A 20,124-nucleotide genomic window follows, 5' to 3' on the forward strand; every position below is an offset into this window, starting at 1 on the left:
CCTTTAAATGCTCAAAATCCAGTGTGTACTTGGAATCTGGGCTGTGTTAGGATAAAAACAAAATATGTCCGCATCTACAGCATTCTCAGAAGGCATAGTATTTATGCAAAGTAAAGAAATCACATTTTATTTAACAAGCAAACTTTATTGTAATTTTTAATTTTTTTTTTTTTGAGATGGAGTTTCGCTCGTTACCCAGGCTGGAGTGCAATGGCGCGATCTCGGCTCACCGCAACCTCCGCCTCCTGGGTTCAGGCAATTCTCCTGCCTCAGCCTCCTGAGTAGCTGGGATTACAGGCACGCACCACCATGCCCAGCTAATTTTTTGTATTTTTAGTAGAGACGGGGTTTCACCATGTTGACCAGGATGGTCTCGATCTCTTGACCTCGTGATCCACCCACCTCGGCCTCCCAAAGTGCTGGGATTACAGGCTTGAGCCACCGCGCCCGGCCTGTAATTTTTAATTTTTTGAGACAGGGTCTTGTTCCATTGCTCAGGCTGGAATGCAGTGGTGCAATCATGGCTCACTGCAGCCTTGATCTCCTGAGCTCAAGCGATCCTCTCGCCTCAGCCTCCCAAACTGCTGGGATTACAGCCGTGAGCCACTGCGCCCAGCCACAAGCAAGTATTTTGTTAAACGACAAGCATTAGGTACAGAAAGATAAAATGCTCTTCCCGCCAAGACTCTGCTCACACTGGCTATTTAGTCTGGAACGCCCTCCTACCCAAATCTCTGCTGCAAACTCCACCCTAACCGAAGCCTTAGCAATGGCAGAGCCTTCTCTAAACTTCCCCCAGCCCCACCAACACCACATGGAGCTAGATCCTCAGTGGTGGGCATCCCCTGACGCCCTGCTTGATTGAGATACAATCCACACCTCCTACAATCCATCTACTGGAAACATTCCACTCAAGGGTGTCTCATATATTCACAGAGTACACCTCTGGCTTCACTGTATTCACACTGTATCCCTCTGTGTTTTTTTGTTCATCTATTTATTCACACACGAGAGAGCCACATGAAGATGGGGGCAGCACGATGTGGTCACAAGCCTGGGACGCCAGCACACAGAAGGGGGAAGCAGCAAGGAAGAGTCCTCCTCTAGAGCTTCCAGAGGGAACAGGGCATCCTGATTTTGGACTTCTGGAGTTCAGAACTGTGACAGAATAAGTTTCTGTTGTTTTAAGCCACCCAGCTTGTGGTCATGTTACAGTAGCCACAGGAAACTAGTACAGTGCTAGAATCTTCCACCCGTTTTTGAGAACCACTGTCTATCCTGCTCTGTGCCCCAGCAACCACCTAGATGAGCTATACCAACCCTTCGCTGGGACTCACCCTCAGGTTCTGGTTGGATTCAGCAATGAGGATCAAGGGCAGGAGGAAGATGAAAAGGGACCGTGGGGATCAGGAGTGTTCCCCAGGCCTGGCTGAGGAGGGGCCAACTCCTCTTGCCCTCCCTTCCTCCAACGCAGCCCACTCCCCTGCCCCTCCTCAGGCGTGGAAGTGAGCAGGGCATGGCTGTTGCTAATCCTGCACCAGGCTTTGGGGGTCTCCACGCTGCCCTCTCCTTGTAGAGAATCCCTTATTCAACTCCTCGACAATCCCTCATGCTGCTTGTGCCATGTCTTGCCAGAAGCCTGACTGAGATAGCTGGAACGGTTTATCCCATGAAGTGAAATGACATTTGAACCCACATCGCTCTTTTGATGGTGACCATAAAGGCCCTTAAGAGCAGAACCTAATCATTCCCCTGTGCCCAGAACCTAGCATAGTAGCCAGGCCAACACAGGCACATAGCTAAATACTTGCTTGGCTTAGTGCAGTGGCTCACGCCTCTAATCCTAGCACTTGGAGAGACCAAGGTGGGCGGATCACCTGAGGTCAGGCGTTTGAGACCAGCCTGGCCAACATGGTGAAACCTTGTTTCTACTAAAAATACAAACACATTAGCCAGGCATGGTGGTGCACTCCTGTAGTCCCATGCAGGAGAATCACTTGAACCTAGGAGGCAGAGGCTGCAGTGAGCTGAGATCATGCCAATGCACTCAAAAACAAAAAAACAAAAAAAAAAAACTTGTTCAATTTCATCCTTAAGAATCTTCATGGCTGGGGTCTCAGGCCACTAACTGTCAGTCATTGTGAAAATCCTGCTAAGTTTTTGTGAAGATTAGCCTTTCTGAATGTTTATATTAAGTTTGTAAACAGTAACGTCATGGGTCGATGCTTATTATTACAAACAACCAGATGTCAACTGGGAAACTACTTGAATTCCCAGCTTACTATAGCAGTGATAATGGTCTGGCAGTGAAATGTAAAGGGAAAAAATTAAGATGATGACACTGACAGCTGGAAAGCAAAGCTACCCATTACTGGAGTGAAACGTGAGGCACACAACACACACAGAGACACACACAAGCTGGCTTTGTGCAACTCTTCTCTTCAGCTGAAATTCAGCCCTCTCCCACTTAGAAAGCAGGTCAGAATGTTACAGTAACGTTACTGTCATGAGAGCCTGGAAGCCACTATATTTATACATGTGTAATTTACACACGAGCGCAGTAGCTCACACCTGTCATCCCAGCACTTAGGAAGGTAGAGGAAGGAGGACTGCTTGAGCCCAGATGATCAAGACCAGCCTAGGCAACAGAGTTGGACACCATTCTCCACAAAAAGGAAAAAAAAAAAAATGACAAAAAACAAAACAAACAGAAAAATCCTAATTCCCAAGCTTCCATACCTACAGCTCATCAGGGTCACAACAATATGCTCCAACACAGTGGCTGGCCCATGTCCGTTCGTTCATTCATACAAGAGATACCTGGGAAGCACCTCTGTGTGCCAGGCTTGGGGGAGACACCATTATCACAGGGAGTCTGGCTCAGAGTCTCAGTGGAGCCCACACTCCCACATAAGGCACAGAGTATTGTGCACCACCCAACTCTGGGGGGTGCCATTCACTTTGTACTGCAGCAATGCAGCCCCACACTGCATCTGCTCTTCCAGTAAAAGGCTCAAGAGAGAAAAAGGGGAAAAATCAAAACAGATCTGTGATTTTAACAACTTAAGTAAGACAAGTTACTGGTGCTGATCTGAAAACTTTGCTCTTGTGAGCATCTTCCACATTTCCACAAAATTTGCTGACATTTGTTGAGAATGCCTAGCATGTGCCACCTTCTCTTAGTTCTACTCTCTCCACTCTATCCTCTCTGTGACAGTGAAACAAACTTATCCTCATTTTACTCAAGAGACAGGAAATACAATCTTAGGAAGGTTAAGTGAGCTGTCAAAGTTACAACTGCCAGTAACTCCCTCCGGACTGCAATCTTACTGCTGTGCAGTGGCTCACAACTGTAGCCCCAGCTACAGGGAGGCTAAAGCAGGAGGATCACTTGAGCCTAGGAGTTTGAGGCCAGTCTACGCAACCTAGTGAGACCCTATCTCTAAAAATAAATTACGTGGGGTACAGTGGCTCATGCCCTTAATCCTCTGGAAGGCCCAGGCAGGAGGACTGTTTGAGACCAGGAGTTGGTTGGAGAACAGCCTGGGCAATAGAGTGAGACCCCCTCTCTACAAACAATTAAAAATGAGCCAGGTGCGGCAGCACACATCTGTGGTCCCAACTACTGGGGAGGCTGGGGAAGGAGGATTGCTTGAGCCAGGAAGGACAAGGCTGCAGTGAGCTATAATTGCACCACTGCACTCCAGCACAGGATCAAATGGAAATTTACTAGTTTACTATTTCTCTATTTTCAAGTTATAACAACAATCATTTAAGGTTTATTCCTATTTATAATCTTTTTTTTTTTTTTTTTTTGAGATGCAATCTCACTGTCACCCAGGCTGGAGTGCAGTGACGCGATCTCGACTCACTGCAACCTCCACCTCCCAGGTTCAAGGGATTCTCCTGCCTCAGCCTCCTGAGTAGCTGGGATTACAGGCGCGCACCACCACGCCCAACTAATTGTTGTATTTTTAGTAGAGCTGGGGTTTCACCACATTGGTCAGGCTGGTCTCAAACATCTGACCTTATGATCCACCCGCCTCGGCCTCCCAAAGTGCTGGGATTACAGGTGTGAGCCACTGCGCACAGCCTATAATCTTTTTTAAGAACCTTTTATTGAAGATACTTTCAAAAGCAAAAGTAGAGAGATGAGTATGAGGAAACTATGTATAACCATCTCCTAGGTTCGACAATTAGCAACATTTGCCCATCTGGCTTCATCTATACTCCCACTTTTTTTTTTAATGTAGTTTAAAGCAAACTTCAAGCATCATCATCATTTACCCTTAAAAATGTTATACTACTTCTAACAGGTAAGAACTTTTAACCCTAGCTACAATGCCATAATCACATTTAGCAAAATTAACAATAATCCTTTAATATCCTCTGCATGTGTTGGCTCGATTTTTTTCTGTAAGGAGCTTTTCGCCTCATCTATTCGACTATGTGAAATATAGTTTATACACGAACAGCAGGATAAATGCTTGGTTCTTTCCTCTGTTTTTTCTTTTTAAACCAACTTTTGGAAGACTGAGTTCATGCCTGAGCAACAATCTCCAAAAATGACCAATAAGCTTTTTGGGAGTATCATTATCAAGTAATGAAAATTTTATCTCTGATAGAAGGCTGGTCGTTCTGGGATGCCACTGCTGCCCTGCTCTCCAGTAAAATATGTCTAAGATCCATCCTGTACATTTGTTGCCCACAAGCTCAACTGGCCCTTCTCAAAGGAATACTAGTTACTCTTGGTGGGAAATTTGATTTTGATCTTCTCCTCTCCAGATAAAATTAAATACAAAGTTATCTATATGACACAAAGAAAAAGAATGAAACAAATCTTAGCTTTTGTACTATTCTACTAATAAAAATGTTCTCAAATGGCATTAAGACCTTAAATACAGCAAGCTTATGGATTAGGTTTGATAAAGAAAGGCTGGCGTGCATTCAGCTAGGTTGATTGCATCTCTTTATATTTTACTATACTTGATTTACCCCACCAGCTAATTTCAAGGTAAATTTCACCAAAGTAACATGCAATTTGAATTTGGGCTTTACGTTAAAGGCTAGGTTATTTAAAAGCCCAAATTCACCTTCATTCAGTAAAAAGATATTCCCAGTCATAAACTAATTTCACCAGTCTCCACCTGAATTCAGGCCTTCAGGTGAAGCCTGTAATCCAAGCCTATAATATCCCACAGATGTGCTGTAAACACATTAATCTGGCTTAATTCAATTCAAATATTCGGTTTTATTCGGGGGGGAACAGTTGCAGACTTAGACTATTTAACATGTTGACGAAATTAAAAGATCTGAAAATACAGAAATATAGTTAAAGAATCGGAGAACATTATGAAACAGTCCTAAAATACAACAATCCTGGGGGCTGTGTGAAACCATCTCCAAGGCTACAGCCCACTCAGGAAGGAAACTTACCAGCTGCTTATCGAATGTTCCACCAAACAACTTACTCAGCACACAGAACCTCTAACTACCAACTATTAGATTAATAAAGATAGCTATTTTTGATTGGAGACATCAAAATCATTATTGAGAGAAAAACTGCTTCCCTCCAAAAGGAGCAGACAGTGGGATCTAGACTTAAACGATCCCCTCCATATGTAGCTGATGTGAATCTAAAAATTGGTATGTCTTACTGCAGCTAACCACAGAAATACAAAAAGCTAGGCTTGAAAATAAACGGACTATTCCTAGGGAAGATGGAAAGTGACACACTTGACAGTTTCTAGGGCTGGCAGGCACAACTTACCAGGGTTGGGTTTTGGTTTTTCCTAGAAGACATTATTTTTTTTCTTTTTTTGAGACGGAGTCTCACTCTGTCACCAGGCTAGAGTGTAGTGGCACCATTTCAGCTCACTGCAACCTCCACGCTCGGGTTTAAGCAATTCTCCTGCCTCAGCCTCCCAAGTAGCTGGGACTACAGGCACGTGCCACCACGCCCAGCTAATTTTTGTATTTTTAGTAGAGACAGGATTTCACCATGTTGGCCAAGATGATCTCGATTTCTTGACCTCATGATCCCCCCCACCTCAGCCTCCCAAAGTGCTAGGATTACAGGCGTGAGCCACTGCACCCGGCCAGAAGACATATTTTCTTATACTCAGAGGAAAAACAAGCTCTCCCTTCTTCTTGGACTTATTATGTGGATAATAGTGTCAGTAATAAAGAAATCTAATAACAGGTGTGAATGGTTCTGGTAACTGGCACAGGTTATAAAATATCCCCCTATCTAGTCCACACCTAATTCACCAGCAAGTTTTCTTTCAAGAGAATCAATTTATATTAACTAATGCTTTCCAAAGCACTCAGTTGACAGTTTTTGTAGAAATAACTTTCTCTCTTCATTCACGGTTCATTGGCTGCCCCAGGATTTAATGAAATCGCAGCATTACAATACCCCAAAACTAGAATGAACGGATCTGGAAGCAAACATGTTTGACCCTTTATGAGATGCCGGTGTGGAAGCAGAAATGTCCAGACACCTAGTCATGACCACATGACCATGAGGGGTGTCAGTTAATAGCTTCTACTTCCCTCCCATCCCAAAAAAAGCAGCTTATGGAAGACAGAATTCCTAAAGTCTGATCTTCTTATTAACAGCTTCCGGCCAGGACCAACAACCAAAGCACTCATCTGCTTGGGAAGAGCTTAGGTTTGTTTCTCCCACCCCATCTCTATTTCCTTTTTACCACAATTTCTGGAAATTCACATCTGAGAATTTTTTGGACTAGTCTTTACACAGGTGCAAATAAGAAAGTGCCTACCCAGGTGAACCCTTTGATTTATATTTATTAAGACTGGATCTTTTGACAGTTTTGCTTTTACATTTAAAATATATCATGATATGAACTTTCCAACACCTGACTCAGAATTTGGTTCAACAGATAAAGTTTAACTCTCACATGACTCCAATTACTCATCTTCTATTCTGTTTAAATGAGAAAAGGCTATTCTAATAATGGAACTCTTTTTCAGTCTGTGGGTAGAGAAAGGGATTAGTCAAAAGAGAATCTGTTACTTGAGATTATGCCACTGAAATTTCATAACAAAAAAACTATATAATCTTATCTCATGTAGGGGATCAGATATTCTACCTAAAAATTGCCTACTTAAGACTTACTAAAAAAAAAAGTTAAATGTTGATCACTTTAACAGATTTGTTTTAAACAGATTTCAAACATGTTAATTGCATTATAATTTATAACAGCAAAAAAGTGCCTAAATATCCAATAAAGGAATGGTTACAGGTATTGATCGGCTTATGACCTATGCAACTTACAACCATTCGACTTTACGACCACAATCGCTAGCCACGACTGCTCCACATCTGGCAGCGCAAACATTGCCCAGTTGGGCATACGACAGTGCGGACCAGCTTCCGGCAGCACTACCATCTCCGCATGCACCATTTCAACTGCACATATAGCCTACTCAACTTACAACCAAATCGTGTTACGACCGGTCTGCCAGTGCCAATCATGGTCGTTAAGTCGAGCACTAGCTGTACATAAATGATGTAGTCACATAATGAAATATCACATAGCTGTTAAAAATCACGTCACATACCAATATTCTGGTTTAAAAAGAAAATGCCCAGAGTATAACTTTAGGTTAAAATAAAACAAAAACTCTACATACAGAATCATCCCAAAAGAGGAAAACAAAGAAAAAAAAACCTAAATGCTTTGTTCACAGCGTTTATCTCTGGGTAGTGGTATGATGTGATTATATTTTTCTTCTTTATGGTTTTCTGTATTTTCCAAGTTTTCTATAATAAACATGAAAAAATATTATTTTAAAGGTTTGATTAGTTGGGATCAGAAATAAAACATACTATTATACTTCCCTGCCTTCTTAAACAGAGTACATGAAACTAAGACAGCTTTCCTTAATGATATAGGATTGTCATTATGAATATCAAGTAACTACGGTGCTGTCTCTGATAGAGCAATACCCTTGGGCTATGAAAGCAGACGGATATGTTTCTTCCCTAAATAAGCATTTGCCAAAGCATGCCCCAGGGACTCGGTCCTGTGAGCCTTTCTAAGAGCTCTGCAATCAAGTGCGATGAGAAATACTGTGTAGACTTCCCCTCTGGAGCTTCACCACACACCCTAGCAGAAGAAACAAACAAAACAAAAGCCTCTTGACCAGTGTGGTTGGTGGCTCAAGCTATAATCCCAACACCTGAGAGGCCAACGCAGAAGGATTGTTTGAGACCAGCCCAGACAACACAGCAAGACCTCATCTACACTAGACATCAAAAAAGTTAGCCAGGCACAGTGACAAATTCCTGTAATCCCAGCTACTCGGGAGGCTCACCTGATGGAGGCTGCAATAAGCTATGGTCACGCCACCATATTCTAATCGTCTGGGAGACACAGCGAGACCCTGTCTCAAAAAACAAACCCCTCTTTAATTCACAGGTTTCCCAAATTTATTTACCATGAAACTCTTTTTAATGTAATTATAATACAACTAACATGCACAGAATTAGAGACCTATGGGAAACACTACCCTAATCAAACAGCCACAAAATGTATTCACAGTAATAGCTTCCATTTACTGGGTTCTTTTTCCTGCCAGGCATGGTATAAAACAGTTTATAAATATTATCTTATTTAATAAGATAATATTTATTAAATAACTCAGTAATAACTCAGTAAGGATGGTATTACTAATTCCCATTTTAAAGAGGAGGAAACTGGCATTTGGGAAGGTTAAATCCTTGCCCTGAAGCTTCCTAACAACCCGAAACCTGTCTTAACTGCGATGCTTCAACAGTTGACTTTCCAATTTTTGTGCAGCTTTATAACTTTTGCCTCCTCTTTCTCTGTTGTTTATTTCTTGATGATGTTATTGATTCTTCTAGTTTTTCCCTACAGTCTTTTAACATTTGCCACTGGCAGATAAACCATATGACTAAGTGAATTATCATTTGAGCTGTGCGCAAAACAAGACTCAGCAGGCTCTGCTGTGAGTCCAGCATATGTCCTTGAAGTTGGTTATCTCAGCTGCTCAAAGATCATTTTTATCAACCATCTTTCAGCCTCCTAACTCATCTCTCAGCTTTCTAATCTCATCCCCCTCAAATCCATCCTTCCCCTGGCTGCCAGAATCATCTACATAAACGGCGAGTGTGACCAACCACAGCACTCCCTAGCTTAAATCCTCCAACGGCTCCCTGCCTAGAGGATCAAGCCCAAGCTCCTTAACAGGGCAGATGAGGCCATCTGGTCCCTGAATGCCTCTCGGGCCTCAGCCCCTACTACGCCCTGCCCTGGTTCCTCCAGCCATGCTTGTAATATTCCTTCGCGCGGGCACACACTCTGTCCTGGCTGCTTCCCTAGGTGCCTTTGTTCCTCCCATATGCCTGGGAGCCCTTCTAGCTCATTACCTGTCTAACTCTTAACTCATTCCCTGAATCACAGCTTATGAGTCATTCATCTCCAGAAAACACTCCCCACCTTCCAAAGGCTTATTGGATCTCCCTCTACCAGCGTATAGGCCTCACTACTGTTTCACATGTACCCTGTACACCTGCACGATCCTAAATGATGACAACTATGTGGCTTACCTGTTTCACATCCCCTAAGTGGCATACCACAGGTGCTCCGCAAAGGTTGGGTATATGAATAAACTTCCTTGACCTCAGTCATGTTCACATTAATGAAAACTGCTACCTGATGGCAAACATGTTAGCCCACTTTAAAAAAAAATTTTTTTAGAAACAGGGTCTCACTATGTTGCCCAGGCTGGTCTCAAACTCATAGGGCTCAAGAGATCCTCCCACCTCAGCCTTTGGAGTAGCTGGACTTTCAGGTGTGAACCACCACACCCAGCTCTGATGACAAACATGAATTAGCACTATGCCCTCTACTATCCTAGGCACTGGGCTGCGGATATAAATATAATCTTGAGGTGCCATTAGTTAACCTTGGAGATAATTGATTTGAAAGAAACATTAGCAATAACGCTGCTTGAAATATAACAAATTATTCAAATATCCACTTTTCACATAAACTCTTTGACAAAGTAATGGACAACATCCCTCACAATTCCATGACAAATACTTTGAAAAGCTTTACCTTGACACAATGTAATGGAACCTAGAGACAGCAAAGTTAAGTCACCTTTTTACTTTCATTCTTCCCTTAGAAGAAATTCTACAAAGATCTTTCCTCTGCTTTTGTATCATTAAGACAGTCCTCCTGGATAATGATGAAAACTCACACAGCTAGGGAAGGAAATAAAGCAATGAGAACTCTTGTCTCAGCATGTTCTGAGCGCCAGGGATGACCTACGAGTGGCTGACACACGGTCTTCTAGATCACCTCCCACTGCACACCTGGCATGAATCCCCATAGCGACATTCTGCTACAAATACTGTAATCAAAGCCAAACAGGCAACAACGCTGGCATTCCTCAGCTCAAGAGCACAACTGTTTTGCATACGACAGACCAGTGAGGGTCAAACAGTGCAATCTACTGGGTTCCTCTTCCGGCCAGTCTCTAACAGGACGTTAGGTCATCTGACTTGTTTCTCCTGTTTCTCCCCTTCCTTCAATTGCACTTCTTCCTTCTCCTAACCCACTAATAGCTCCTAGCGGTCTTTCAAGCTTTTATATTGTCCTTGATTTCCACAAGCACTTGGAGGAGAACGGCTTGAATTTCTTTTCTCTTTTTTGAGACAGAGTCTCGCTCTGTTGCCAGGCTGGAGTTTAGTGGCACTATCTCAGCTCACTGCAACCTCCACCTCCCAGGTTCAAGCAATTCTCCTGCCTCAGCCTCCTAAGCAGCTGGGACTACAGGCGTGCACCACCATGCCCAGCTAATTTTTGTATTTTTAGTAGAGATGGGATTTCACCATGTTGGCCAGGATGGTCTCGATCTCTTGACCTCGTGACCCACCCACCTCAGTCTCCCAAAGTGCTGGGATTACAGGCATGGAGTGGTTTGAATTTCTATCTCCAAGCAGAGCATTCCCCCTGCGCTCCAGAACCGTACTCCAACTGCCTGCAGGACAGAACCCTGCCTGTCCCTCACACTTGGCCTAACCCAGCCTCAATGACACCCTCCCTCCTGCACCCCACTGCCCCTCCCCTCCCCATTCACCATGGCCCCGTCTCCTACTCACTTCCACTTGAAGCCCAGTTAGCACCACTCACTCAGTAGCACTAACCAGGCACATTCTGGATGCCAGGCACTGTGCTGGGTGCCAAGGACAAAAAGACAAACATGACAAAATGCAGCCCCCAAGCCAGTAAGTCTGGTAAGCCAGGCTTACCAAATGTGTGTCAAGTGCCAAAGGATAGGTATACAAAGAAGCTCAGGGACCATGTGTCTGTGACTTAGGTGGGGAAAGCACTTCGGAAGGTCAGCAGGAAAGGGGACATGAGAAAGGGAGTCCAGCCAGCTGGTCTGAATCCCTCTCCCAGAGCCGTAGCTCAAATCCTAATTTCTTCCTAACCCCCACTTCCACCGCCAACCTGGTCCTTCCATGCGAGGAGTCTCCCCATGCCAATCCAGCTCATGCTCTGCTGCCAGATTAACCTTCCTAAACAGCAGTCTCATCCAACTGCTTCTCTGCTCCAAAATGGTCAGGAAGCTCCCTGCTCCCTAAATTAACCACCACGGGGAGCACACCCTGACACTCTCCCTCACTAGCCCTATTTCTTGTCATTTCTCTACATACAAGCAAATGCCATCTGGCCAAAGTAGACATGAACTCGTCAGACAACCCGTCCCTGCTTTCCTGCCTCTGTGCCTGTGACACTTCCTCCTGAGCCCCCATTTTTGTCCATCAAAAGCTACTTAGAGAAATAAATCTCTAATTCAATCAGTGGGCATGGGGAAGAGCACACTGAGGGCAGAGCACACGGGGTGGGGGGCTTCCGCCAGGTTGGCAGCATTCACTTCCTTGGCTGGGTGGCAGGTACACAATGTTCTTTATTCTCTGTGCCCTCTGCTAGATATTATTCTATTTAATAATTTATTTTCTTAATGCTTACCTATCAAAGTCTGTCTCTTTTGTTTTGTGGGGACCTAAGTTTAAAAAAAACAAACAAAAAAAAAACCAGTCTGTCTCTTGCATCAGAAACCTAATCTAGCCAGAGAGCTTTCTTCATCCGAACTTCAATGTCATTTATAATGCACATCTGGCCTTTTTCTTTTCTTTTCTTTTTTTTTTTTTTTTTTGAGACAGTCTCACTCTGTCACCCAGGCTGAAGTGCAGTGGCATGATCATGGTTCACCACAGCACCACAGTCTCAACCTCCCAGGCTCAGACGATCCTCCCACCTCAGCCTCTCTCTTGAATAGTTGGGACTGCAGGTGTGAGGCACTATGCCCAGATTTTTTTTTTTTTTTTGTAGAGATGGAGTTTTGACATATAGCCCAGACTGGTCTCAAACTACTGGGCTTAAACAATCCTCCCACCTCGGCCTCCCAATGTACTAAGATTACAGGTGTGAGCCACTGCACCCAGTCTGGCTTTTCTTACTCTCTTTTTTTTAAAAAAATTGTGGTATAGTATACATAAAATTTTCTATCATAACCACTTTGAAGAGAGCAGCTGACAGCTGAGTGGCACTGAGTACATTCACATTACTGTGCCACCATCACCACCATCCATCTCTAGAGCCCTTCATCTTCCCTAACAGAAACTCTATTCTCTCTTGTATTGCAGATATTTCTGTATTTAGTTTATTCCCAAATTATAATCTAGGGATTATGCCCTATTTGTGCAGCTGTCCTTTATAATGCCCTGCACAAGGCAGTTTCGATAGCTGCGGAACTGAAATGGAATCTTCCATTTGGGCATCAAGGAGACTACGCCTTTTAGCTAACAATAACTATTTACCAAGTGTTCACTCTGTGCTAAGTACCATATTAGGCATCTTACATATCTCATTTTATCTACCCAACAGTGCTATTAAAAAGGTTATTGTTATTTTCTCCTTAATTTCCAGTGAGGAAACAATTAAAAAGACAAAATACTTGTCAAAGGTCACACTGACGGTATCAAAAGCCAGTTCTGACTCCAATCACTGTGCAGTGCCACCCCCACTGCACTTTTAGCAAATGCAAAAGAGCAATGAAATGGATCAAATTTCATCTAAGCCAGTCTACATATTCTCAAAATTGCTTCTTAAAGAAGGGGAGCTGGCCTCAACTGAATGTTTCCTCTGTGACAATTCTGTTGTGACAAGTATCCTAAAAGATCGCCGTATTATAATCCTTCCTTTACAGTTGAGGAAACTGAAGCACAGGGTTTAAGTCAAGAAGGTCATACAACTCAGCTTCGTGCTTTCCATGAAATCTTGATGCCTCACTTAGAAAAAAACAAATGATATACAATCGAATTTCAGAACATATTCCTAGGCACAGTAATTTTTTACTCAAGTAAAGGGTCCATGAAAAAGACGATTTAAACGTAAAAGTTGAAGCCTTTCCACTTACATAATGATTATCCAACACGGATGAAAACAAACTCCACTAGTAGTATATATTCCAAGAGTGTAAACCTTAGCTTGTAAAACACAGTCTTACCAGCATTCCGAGTGTGTGTGCAGGAGGCAGTCCCTGGATTTAAAGCAAGGTCACTACATTTCAATGAGCCATTATGATTCATGCGGTAGCTTTCAGCCCCACGCACAAATCACACCCGAACACGCCTTAGGGAAACAGCTTCAGTCCAGACCAAAGCTCTTTACTTTCCACAGAACAATCTGTCTTTCAGACCCTCAGCATTTTTGCATGGGGGCATGGGCATTTTCATGCCATGGGAACAAAGATCCCCAATTTGAATCATTAGTGGAATCTTTAGTTGGCAGCAACCAATCAGCATTTCCTCAGAAAGCACAGTGGAGAAGTGACTCAAGAGGTCTGGTTTAGTTGCCTAATCCCGTAAGCGACAGTTCCTTTTAAGGGAGTGCCCTGCAAGTCCGATGGGGTTAATGTGGACAGATGAAGGCACATTCCACTGCCATGTAAAAATAACTTTAAATAAAAATAAAATACATGCATATGAAACGTCAGCCTGCAGCACAAGCAAGAGCATATGATCACAAAGGATATACTACATTTAGGGACCTGCATAAGGAACAGGAGGAACAGGCAGAGAGAAACTGACACACAGGCCCACAAAATGAGGACTGGAGCTCTGAAATCATGTTCACTACTTAAACTGCACTGAAACTCACACATCACAATTAAAACAATGTAAGTGAAGCATAATAAACAGCTGCACTTAAACCTGACAGTGAATGCCTTCAAAACCTAGCCACATTTTCCAGCCTCCACAAAATATCCCCTCAGGCTTAAAGAAGTCTTACTCTACAATTTAAAACACTCCCTCTGCCAATTAAAAAAAAAAAAAAAAAAAGGAAAGAAATCCTTCGGTTTAGGTTAAGAGATGCTATGCTGTGAAAGGTCTATTTTATTTATCATTTCATCCTGTACTTACTCAAATACATAATAATTTTGACCATAGAAAGGTAAATGGCTGGGCATGGTGGCTCATACGTTCTCGCTTTGGGGAACCAAGGTGAGAAGACGGTTTAAGGCCAGGTATTTAAGAGGCAACATAGCAAGACTCCATCTCCACAAAAAAACAAAAATAAAAAATTAGCTGGTGGCGGCTGGGTGTGGTGGCTCACGCCTATAATCCTAGCACTATAGGACTCTGAGGCGAGCAGGTCACCTGAGGTCAGGAGTTCAAAACCAGCCTAGCCAACATGCTGAAACCCCCATCTCTACTAAAAAGACAAAAAATCAGTGGGACCTGGTGGCTGGCGCCTGTAATCCCAGCTACTCAGGAGGCTGAGGCAGGAGAATCGCTTGAATCTGGGAGGCAGAGGTTGCAGTGAGCCGAGATCAGCCACTGCACTCCAGCTTGGGTGACAGAGCCAGACTCTCTCAAAAAAAAAAAAAAAAAAGCTGGTGTCACCGGGCATCAGTAGTTCTAGCTACCTGGGAGCCTGAGACAGGGGGATCTCTTAAGCCTAAGAGTGTCAGGTTGCAGTAAGTTATGATCTTGCCACTGCACTCTAGCCTGGGGAAAAGCGAAACTCTTCTCTTAAAGAAAAGGTTTTAAAAAAAATAAAATGAGGGGTGGGGCAGGCATGGTGGCTTACACCTGTAATCTCAGCACTTTGGGAGGCCGAGGTAGGCAGATCACTTGAGGCCACAAGTTCGAGACCAGCCTGGCCAACATGGTGAAACCCTGTCTCTACTAAAAATATAAAAATTAGCTGGGCATGGTGACGCACAACTGTAAGCCCAGCTACGCAGGAGGCTGAGGAACGAGAATCACTTGAGGAGGCGAAGGTTGCAGTGAATGGAGATTGCACTACTGCATTCCAGTGTGCAGGGGACAGAAAAAGATCCTTTCTCAAAAAAAAGGAAAAGGTAAATGTTTCTTAGGCTAACTGCAAATCATAATTTACTCAACATTCTTGAAATGGGATCCTAGTAACTTTCAGGATGATCTGGTATTGACTGTCAGTCATCTTTCAAGAGAGAACTATTAATACAAGTGATTATTAACTATTGCAATTATTTTTTGAGCCCTATTGATGAGCTGTGTTAAGTACTAACAAGCACTATCTCACCTGATCCTCACATTAGCTCTATGACATAGGTATTACTGTCGTATTACCCTTTTCCAACAGCTACTAAGACAGGTGAAGTGACTGCCTGCAATCACACAGCTGGAAAGTGGCCATGTCCAGTCTGGAGTGTGTGATTCCAAAGCCAGAATGTTCTTTAACATGCCATCACTAATGTTCCATTTGGTCAAAAATGAACAGTTCATATTTTCTTCTATTGTGTCTTACAATCACCCCCAACATAAACCAATGCACAGCTTTACCACGTGAGCGAAACTACCATGACTAAAAATTTCAGTTGTTCATGTTACAGCCATTCCCTGAAAAAGGCAACACATAATACCAGGACAACAGGATCTACAGTGATCCTCACTAAATGAGCTAAGGTATTTTGGTTTTCAAGTTGTTTCCTTGTTTCAAAAGTACTACACCCAGAAAAGCAAACTACTGCTGAGTAATTTCACATGAACTATGCAGGCTAATAAGTGGAGTCGCTCAGTCCTCAACACTTCTGTTGGGTATTTCGGTATGAAGGTCACTTTTATGTTAAAAAAAAAAAAAAAAAAAAAAAAAAAAAATCCTGCCAGATGAATTTACCTTTCTCTTTAAAAAACAATCTTCAGGTTCTAAGGTAGAGGAAACAGGTGAGGCTGTCCCTAACACCCTCCAAGTGAACCAAATGAACTTGACTCTTTCTACAATCTTCCCACCACTAAAAAGGCAGTTTATTTCTATTAACGTTCCACCAATAAAGCTACAGTACTCTGTTCTTACTGCAACAGAATAGTCACATAACCAAAATAACTTGTAGGCAGTGTTACACATTAGAAAAATATACCTAGCGTTTTATTATTAAACCAGAAAAACCCTGCTGACAATCAACAAAAGGTCTCCCAGCAACTGAAAAGCAGAGAAACTAAGCAAAGATTTTCTTTCTTTGGAGACATGAAACTCATTCAGCTAAGAAAGATGGATTTTGTCACTTATTATTCCCTAAAATGGAAGGTCCCACATGGAGACCATAAAGGAGGTAAACTGCATCTCAGAACCACCCGTTATATGTGCCAAGTTACAAAGCCCATGAATACAAGGGGTGTATTAATGGAAAGACTGATACCATCTTACTACAGTGGCCTCTCTGTAGCTCTGGACAATGATCTGTTGAGGGTTTTCCAGGGATTTTGAATGTGCAACCTCCATACAAGCTCTCTTTCAAGGGGGCTGGCTTGGTGCTGAACAATCCTGCTTCGGAAAGAAAGCCAAAAGCCCCCACACGAGCTCCTGGGTGAGAGGCTCAGCACTGTTGGCATGGGAAGACTCGGACTTTAGAGACAAAAAGGAGGAGTGGTAGGTGGGCCAGGAAGAGCTGGGATTAGCCTGGGTCTACCTGCCTGGAGCAGACCCAAACCGGTAAGATCAGACTTTCCGAGAATGAGTCCAAATGTGTTGAGAGAAGAGGAGCCCACACTGCAAATCTGCAAGGATGAAGTCAGTTACCCAAGAGCAAACCACATCTCAAGGTACGGAGGCAGATAACCAGAAACAAGGGCTGGCTGGCACATGCCTTCCAGGGGCTGGGCAGGGCTTAACTCTCAGACTTCAGGGTTGGCAGCCAGCCCCAAACCCCCATTTTATCTTTCTCCCGAAACAGCTCCAGGAACCTTTCTTAGTCCCAGATACGTGGGACACAGTGGTACAAAGCCAGCCACACAAAATTTCCCACCTTCTTTTTCTCCGTGGAGCGGGCAACCCTTGCAGAAAAAGGGATCCTGTCGCCACCCTTAGGCCCATCCACGAACCTGGGATAACTCTGCTAGGGCCACTTCAAAAGAATTTAGACTCCGGGGGCACTCGGGACCCCTTAGACATATGGAACCTTCAAACCTTTCCCTGGCTATGATATGAACATGGCCTCCTGCCTCCAAACCCTGCGGACCCTAGTCCAACCCTTAAAGCCCCTTAGAATCACCTCCCAGACTCCGCTACAGACCCTCAGCCTCCCGAACCCATCTTGGAACCCTCAGTCCTCTCCTAAGAGTCCTATTTGGCTAGTCCATTCAGTCCCCCAAAACCTACTCTGATCCCCTCTAACTGCCTCAGCCCTCTGGATGCCCCCAACCTTTCCTCTCAAAGGAAACCCCCCAACCCCTACCAGACCTAGCTCTTGGTCCCCCTCAGTCACCCTTAATCCTTGCCTCCGACTCAGACTCTATTACTCTTCCCCTGCCAAACCAATCCCAGATCTCCCCAATTCCCTTCTCTTCCCCCTAGACCCACCCATAGCACTCTAGTCCGCAAATTCCCATTCCAGGCTCCCTAACCTCCACTTCAGACCCAGCCTTGAGTCCTCAGCCCCCCAAAACCTTGTCTCAGGACTCCCAGTCGGCTCCCCAAGCCCCGTCTCAGGACCCTTTTCCCACCTCCCCCCTAGTCTCGGTCCCCTCAGTCCCACAAATCCCCTCCCAGGCCCCCCATTCCTGCCTAAGCACCAGTCATGGTTCCCCGGCTCCCGAACCCCGCTCCAAGCGCCCCCATTTCTAGTCCGAGTCTCTCAACACGACCAGAGGCGCCGCGGTCGCCTCTGCCTCCGGCCACCGTTCGAGGAGCGAACCCCGCTGAGGCCCCACAGCTGCTGCCTCGAGTCCCGCTCGGCTCACCTCCTCCATCTTCTGCACCATCTCTGTCAGCTGGCCCTCGTCCTCCAGCAGCTCATTGAGCTGCACCAGCGACAGCCCGGCGAACCGGGCTTCGCTCCCGGCGCCAGCCATCCCCGCGTCTCGGCCGTCGCCGCCGCCACCGCCGCTCTGGCCGCCAGGCTCCGCGAACCGGAAGCGCCGCCCTCAACGCCCGCCCCCTGCGGGGGGGGCACCAGACGCCAGCCCTGGGTCGTGACGTCATCGTCGCGCGGGCGGGCAGACGTGACGTAAGAGTTGTGGCTCGCGTGGAGTGTAGGGTTTAGAGGACAATCGGGACTTTTAAAGGGAGGGAGAGAGCCCTGGGGTTGGGCTGTGACGCGTGAGTGCATTAATGACATCACTGAGGCAGAGGAGAGCGTGCCATGAGATCATAAGACCCTTTTTCCTCCGAGAAAAGAGATACCGCGATCCAAGGAAAGCCGACAGTGGGAAGGAAGTTACTGCAGCCTGTGTGAGCCCAGCCCGCTGCAGGGAACCCAAAAGACGGGGACTGCATGGGGAAACAACTTTAGGTGTCATTGGTTCCTTGGAATTGTGGAGCTGCGACGTCATTCATTTAACAAATATGTTTTGAGACCTACTCTGTACTGGACATTGAGTATACAGTTCTGAAAAAAGCAAAGCGGACCCCTGCTTACATGGAGCTAACAGAATGAAAGGACACAAAACAAGAAATAAGTAAAATAATTACAAATTGGGAGATCACAAGAGAATGCACACTCAAATAAGAGAAGAACATCTTCTTAAGGGTAGTAAGAGATGGCACTTTCAGAGAAGGTGGCATCTAAGGAAATCTGAAGGATGAGAAGGGAGGAACCAGCCACCATTCCTGTAGGAAGCTCAAGGCAGCAAAATCATCACGTGCAAAGGCCCTGAGACAGGGCTAGCTTGGTGCGTTCAGGAATGGGCAGAAAGCCAGTATAGCTGGAGCACTATGAGCAAGGACCCATTGAGTGGCCCCTTTGCATCACCTCAGAAGAAGGTGCCCAGACATCCAGGTGGACCAACCTGTGCTCTTTAGAAACAACACAATTTAGGGTGCAATTGCTCAATCTCCCAGCTATCGGGAAGCCTGTGAACGCATTATCCTACTTTGGAATCTGCCACAGTTCTATTTGGAAGAAACCTAAGGCTGAGGTTAACCATGACAGTCTCCTAATTTTACACATAAGGAAACTGAGGCCCTAGGAGGGGGAAGTTTTGGGGGTTTTTTGCTTTGTTTCTGAAAATCAAGTAATTGGCAAATCTCCTGGCTCCCAGTCTGGCATCCACCACGCTGGCGTCATAACACACTGACCTCGCCACATAACTCAGCCCTGAACACAGTCGGAGCATTCAGTAAATGCTTATCGGCAGACTTAGGGGCTTTGTGTATGAAGCTGATGCTTCTGCAACTCCACGGGTAGAACATAAGGCCTGAGTTGTCCATCCATACGTTAGGCTGGGATCTGCCGACATCTTCTCTCCTTCCAGTCCCTTGTACTAAGAACTCATGTTTGTAGAAAAATGAAGAATGTTAGAGAAAGTGTTTCTTTTTTTTCTTTTTTTTTTTTTTTTTTTTGAGATTTTTGTCTTGTTCTGTCTTCCAGGCTGGAGGGCAGAGGTGGGATCTCGGCTCACTGCAATCTCTGCCTCTCGGGTTCAAGTGATTCTCTTGCCTCACCCTCCCAAGTAACTGGGACTACAGGAGTGTGCCACCATGCCCAGCTAATTTTTGTGTTTTTAGTAGAAATGTGGTTTCATCATGTTGGCCAGGCTGGTCTTGAACTCCTGACCTCAAGTGATCTGCCAACCTC

General features: G+C 44.7%; 1 protein-coding gene across 1 annotated transcript in view; it reads right to left on the minus strand.

Moving 5' to 3' along the window:
* Positions 1-19,272, minus strand: part of VPS37B (VPS37B subunit of ESCRT-I) — a 31,676-nt gene extending 12,404 nt beyond the window's left edge. The window contains exon 1 of the mRNA XM_032242916.1: positions 18,290-19,272. Coding sequence (XP_032098807.1) covers positions 18,290-18,400 — 111 coding nt within the window. The 5' untranslated portion in view covers positions 18,401-19,272. The remainder of the gene's footprint in view (positions 1-18,289) is intronic.
* Between the last annotated feature and the right edge of the window lie 852 nt (positions 19,273-20,124).

This window comes from Sapajus apella, unplaced genomic scaffold (genome assembly GCF_009761245.1).
Source record: "Sapajus apella isolate SASKATOON/1434 unplaced genomic scaffold, GSC_monkey_1.0 scaffold2, whole genome shotgun sequence".
Classification (NCBI taxonomy): Eukaryota; Metazoa; Chordata; class Mammalia; order Primates; family Cebidae; genus Sapajus; species Sapajus apella.